Source organism: Eschscholzia californica, unplaced genomic scaffold (assembly GCF_041429995.1).
Source record: "Eschscholzia californica isolate CP2 unplaced genomic scaffold, dmEscCali1.0.p SCAF_4, whole genome shotgun sequence".
Classification (NCBI taxonomy): Eukaryota; Viridiplantae; Streptophyta; class Magnoliopsida; order Ranunculales; family Papaveraceae; genus Eschscholzia; species Eschscholzia californica.
The window spans coordinates 52801431-52806650 of NW_028238461.1; the positions used below are offsets into that span (position 1 = coordinate 52801431).

The 5220-nt window shown below is 32.6% G+C and overlaps 1 protein-coding gene across 1 annotated transcript; it reads right to left on the reverse strand.

Annotated features, from left to right (window-relative positions):
- Window positions 1–3517: 3517 nt before the first annotated feature.
- LOC147546031 (NDR1/HIN1-like protein 3) lies at window positions 3518–4252 on the reverse strand. The gene has a single exon (XM_086635888.1). The coding sequence runs from the start codon at window positions 4250–4252 to the stop codon at window positions 3518–3520; it is 735 nt and encodes a 244-aa protein (XP_086492014.1).
- Window positions 4253–5220: the final 968 nt, after the last annotated feature.

A 5220-nucleotide genomic window follows, 5' to 3' on the forward strand; every position in this document is an offset into this window, starting at 1 on the left:
TAGGACTTAAAGCTTCCGCACCATAATGATATCAAGTATTAGAGATGGCCTGGTTGGTAGAAAGCTTACTTAATGCATCTTAGGTCATTGGTTCAAGTTCACCAATAAGTATGTTTTCAATCTTTTTTTAGGGAAGTTCTTTTATTTAGGAATAATCCTTGTTTGACCCTCAATTTATAACGAAATCTTAATTTCACCCTTAACTCATAACTAACTGCCGTTTTACCCCCATATATTTTGCACTTATTTTGTTTTACTTTCATTTTCTTGTTGTTCTAATATTTTTTATTATCTTTTATCTCCCTTCACTTCATCTTTCCTCTTCTAGATTTCATCTTTCTCTCTTCTTCGTCTCTCATCTTTTCTCTTTTTATTAGTTGTTGTAGTGAAGGGAAGAGTCAGAGTCTTTTCTTTTCATACACGACAACTTAGTATTTTACCATATTTTGTCTAATTTACTCGGTAAGACAAAAGAGTTTATGTGTTATTTTTGTGTTTTATCGCGAATCTAATTTCAAAATATTTCTCCGCTTTCCAAATTTTTTGTATGTCTAATGGTAGAAAATAGAAATTTTATTGTAAAACAATTAAAATGCAACAATTGTAATCGAAAAAAAGAGCCATTATCTTTCGGAAGTGGTAATGCCTTAAAAATTTCATACACAAAACTCTACTTGAGTCAGCCCTGCCTAAAATGAAAACCTGACTCCGCCCTTGATCGTGAGACATAATAAACATTAGTATCCAATAGAGAAGAGAGTGAGAATCAATCAACTAGTTGCTTATCGATAATGGTTCTTGTATAACTTGATTGTGGAGAAGAAAAAGAGCTATTGTTATTGAAATATTTAGGGTTTAAGGAAGAATAGAAAAGAAAAATTACAATCAAAATTTTTAAAATTTTGAATTATATAATTTTTTTTTTCTAATCCATTTATGTTTCATTATTTAGTTCCAAATCCAAAAAAATAGCTCATAATACCAAATTGGTATAAGGAGCTGTAGTACAAAAAATTGATTTTGTAGTACAGCTCCCCAACAAAAATCTTCAGCTCTCTTTACCAATCGCCTATGAAAAGTTGCTAGAGAGAGAAATTTAATCACCAAAGCAAAATAGAAAGAGAAAAAAATTAATAGGTTCGCGTCAGTTTACCCTAAACATAGAGTAGAGAGAGAAATTTTCTGAAAAGCACCGCCACACACAATTACTTTATCGTAAAGTTGGGGGCCCACGTGAGTTACCCGAATTGCTTTAGTTTAAGTTCCTTTTTACCTTTGACTTTCAAACCTAGGCACTACATATTACAACTTTGGGGCCAACGTGAGTCGGGGGCCAGTGCGGGCGCCTTGCCCGCTCTGACGCACTGGGCACCGCACGGCCTTGGTGATTATTAATAAAGTAATTATTCTCGGTGAATGGAGAAAATATTAGCAATATCTGAACAAAGGATATCAAGGATCCTCCTATGAGGTTTTACTATGATATTTTATGTGTGTAATCATCTCTATATTTATATGTCCAATTTGGGTCAACAAAGATCTTCACAAATTTGTTTCATGCACGTATGCAAATTAGAAAAACTTGCACTTAGAAGGTATTCTTAATCCTAATTCCTATCATTACAAACAAATACTTTTGCTATTTTCATTGACGAGTTTCAAAATTAGGACTTTAGCGAAGAGTTACAAATTTATACTTTGCTTTTTTTTGCAGGATTTGAATAAAAAATCACCGTTTTATTAACAGTAAACCTAGTTAAGTATCTCTATTAAAGCAGTAGAGTATCAAAAATACAAATAGGAATAGCAATAAAGAAGAGCAATGAATAAAAAATAAATAATCATAAAATATGCAACTAAGGTTCACTTGTATCAGTTTTGTCACTTTTCAATAACTTGGCAGTCATTATTTCCACCCAACATTATTCCACGAGAACTACTAGTAATTGATGAAATCTTGAACATGAAAGTCCAAAGCTTATGCCTTTCCGAAATAGACATCCTCAGATGGACACTCACCACATTATTATTATTATTATTATTATTACGATCCCGATAAATTTTTCTCCCTATAGCTTAGTCAAGGTACACCGAAGAATCCATGGAGAAGGAGAAAGTAATATTGTTGTTGGTTTTACTTTTTTAGAGAATGGTGGAAGTAATTTTTGTGTGACAAGTTTCTCTATGAAAAAACAGAACCATTGAATTGTTCGTCATTGAATGTGAACATATATTGTCAGGGTTCCGAACAATGAGATGGAATTCCCAGTTTGATATCCACTCTAAGGAAGAAACGTTGAAGTTGGAAACTGAATCATTGTTGACTCGGAATTCCGGAAGGTTAGACCTTCTGATAGTTGTTAGGCAGCCGTAAAAGAAAATGATAAAGAGAACGAAGAACATTACTCTGAGTATCATAATACCATTTCACTTTCGGTCCGGAGATGAGTGTGGGGAGGATTGGTTTTGTGGGTGACCCGTTACTACATCATTGTGTGGATTATTATTATTACAATAGGTTGGACTCAAGAATCAAGATAGTGAAAAAGAAGAGCCTGCTGCTGGTATAGAAGAAGTAAGTGATGACTTGACTGTTAAGATGTATCATATTAATAATGTAAAGAGAAGAAAGGCGGCTAGGTGTTAACGTAGAATCTCAATTGAATTAGAAAATGTAGTTGTTTTCTATTTCGGAAAGACTCTTTTAATTGGATTGGATGATCCAAACACAAAAGCCATTTAAAATCCAAATCCGAAGATGAAATAGTCTTTATCCAATTCAACGGAGAACTCCAATAGAAAAAACTATTAACTGCTCGGGATATTTGCACTATACATTGATGATCTTATAATTCCTCTCCAACGAAAGAGTCCATAAAGATAGCAAACAGATAACAACCAATTAAGAACGATCTCTAAACTTTGTTTTTAATTTTCGTTGCAGCAACAATCACCTCTTCAACTAAAACACAAGAATTTAAATATCGTAAGAAGTTTTACACGTTTTTTATTCTATATTCGATTTGAATAACATTTTTGAATCTAATTTTACAAGTTTATAACTATATTTTCAGGACAAATAACATTTTCGAATCATTCTTCTAACCAGACTAATTAAATTAACAAAAGGTGGCTGGATTTCTAACTCTCTCTGCTCTCACTTCAAATTGTCTATGAGAAATATGCACCGTATTTAAATATTTACTTTTTTTTTTTTGTTGAGGTATTTAAATATTTACTTAACAAGCCAATAAAATAATAAAACCAAGAATAAGACATAATAAATAAAAACAACCACTCTTTTCTTAATGTAAACCTAGTTAATTATCTCTAGTAGAACAATAGAGTCACAAAATTACTTACAAGCAAATAGGAAGCAATAAAGAAGAGGAATGAAAACAAAAAATAACCATAAAATACGAGAATTTAATATAAGAAAATCACCACTTACAAAGAACGATGATGATTCTTCTCTAAAGAAACAAGAGCAATTGAAAATAAATTTGTCAGACCCCCCTCAAAGACAATTATGAATACGCCACGGTTCATCGCCTGCGTCACGGTTAGATACTTGGCATTCATTCGATCCACCCAACATTATTCCATCAGAACTACTAGTACTATTTGATGAAAATTGGAACTTGATATCTTCACATAAAACATTAATCACTTTTGTTCCCTTGAAAATCCCAAGCTTATGTCTTTCCAAAATCGACATTCTCAGATCGAAACTCACCACACTATTATTACGATCCCGAACAATTTCTCTCCTTGCTGCTTCATCAAGGTATACGGAAGAATCCATGGAGAAGGAGAAAGTAACATTGTTGTTGGTTTTCTTTTTTTGATGGAATGGTGGAAGTAATTTTTGAGCGACAAGTTTGTCTCCGTAAAAAACAGAACCATTGATTCGTTCATAATTGAATGTGAACATATTGTCATGATTTCGAACAAAAAGATCGAATTCCCAGTTTGATGATCTCAACTTTGTGGAAGAAACGTTGAAGTTAGAAAGTGAAGCATTGTTGACTCGAAGTACGGGAAGGCTATGAGAGTCGCTCAAGAAAATTCCTAGCCAGATCAAAGAGACCACGATGAAAGATAAGGACAATGCTTTGACAATTAGAATACAGTCATCCTTTTGGTTTTGGGCGGGGTCTGAGTTTCCTCGGGTAGATTGGGGTGGTGGGTTGCTTTCTGATAGTATTGGGTAAACTCTTATTACATGATTTTGTGGATTATTATTCTCCATCTCTTAATTCCTTCAAAACGAAAAGCTAGCTAGGGACCTTTAGATAGAGAAGAGTTAGAAGAGCCTTCTGTTTGGAAGAAGCAAGTTGCACTGTTAAGATGCTTCTTCTTATCATATATATAAATATAAAGAGTAGTAAGTAAGGCGGCTGAGTAACTCTAGTTGTTAGTTCAACAAAAAAAAAAAAAATAGTAACTCTACTTGTTTACTGTTTACTTTAGGAAAGACTATTTTCTTTCTATTTTTTGTTAAAGAAGGAAAGACTCTTTTGGATGACCCTAACAAAAGTGTGTGATAAAACAAGATTTCCTTCCAAATTGGAAGTAGAAAATGGGTTGTTTGGATAGAAAAAATGATCACAATAACAAAAAAAAAAAAAAAAGTTAAATTATTTTCTATTAAGTTGAAGTTACCAAACACTTTATGGGTAGATTTCCAAAATACCTTGTCTAGAATTTATTATTTACTCTCTCAAGAAACCCAAAAAATTGTAGTCTTTTTTTTTCTTCTTCTCGATTCTTCGTTTCTGTGAACATGAGCATTATTTTGAGATAAATATCGACATAAAACAACAAAAGGTAAGATCGAGCTAATCATTTGAAGCGATCTAGAATCAGTTAGATTTAGGGCTTTTCATTCTAATTAGTAATCGTGTACATGTAAAGAGAACAGAAAAGTCAGAAAATGTCGTTGTTGTGACTATTTTCTCTCTCTAGACTAATTTATTCACTTCATCTCTCTCTACTTCTTGTGAAAGACAATTCAGAGATACAAGTTTCTCTTTACCTGATCTTTTCTTTAACTTTAGCTGTAAAATAAAGAAAAAAAACATAGCTAATCGATTTTGCATCTTCACCTACAAAGATCTCAAGAAAAAAGACTTAAAACATATGAGGTGATTAATTTGATGTTGATGTTGATACCCTAATCTGATGTTGATGTTGATACCCTAATCTGATGAGGATAAT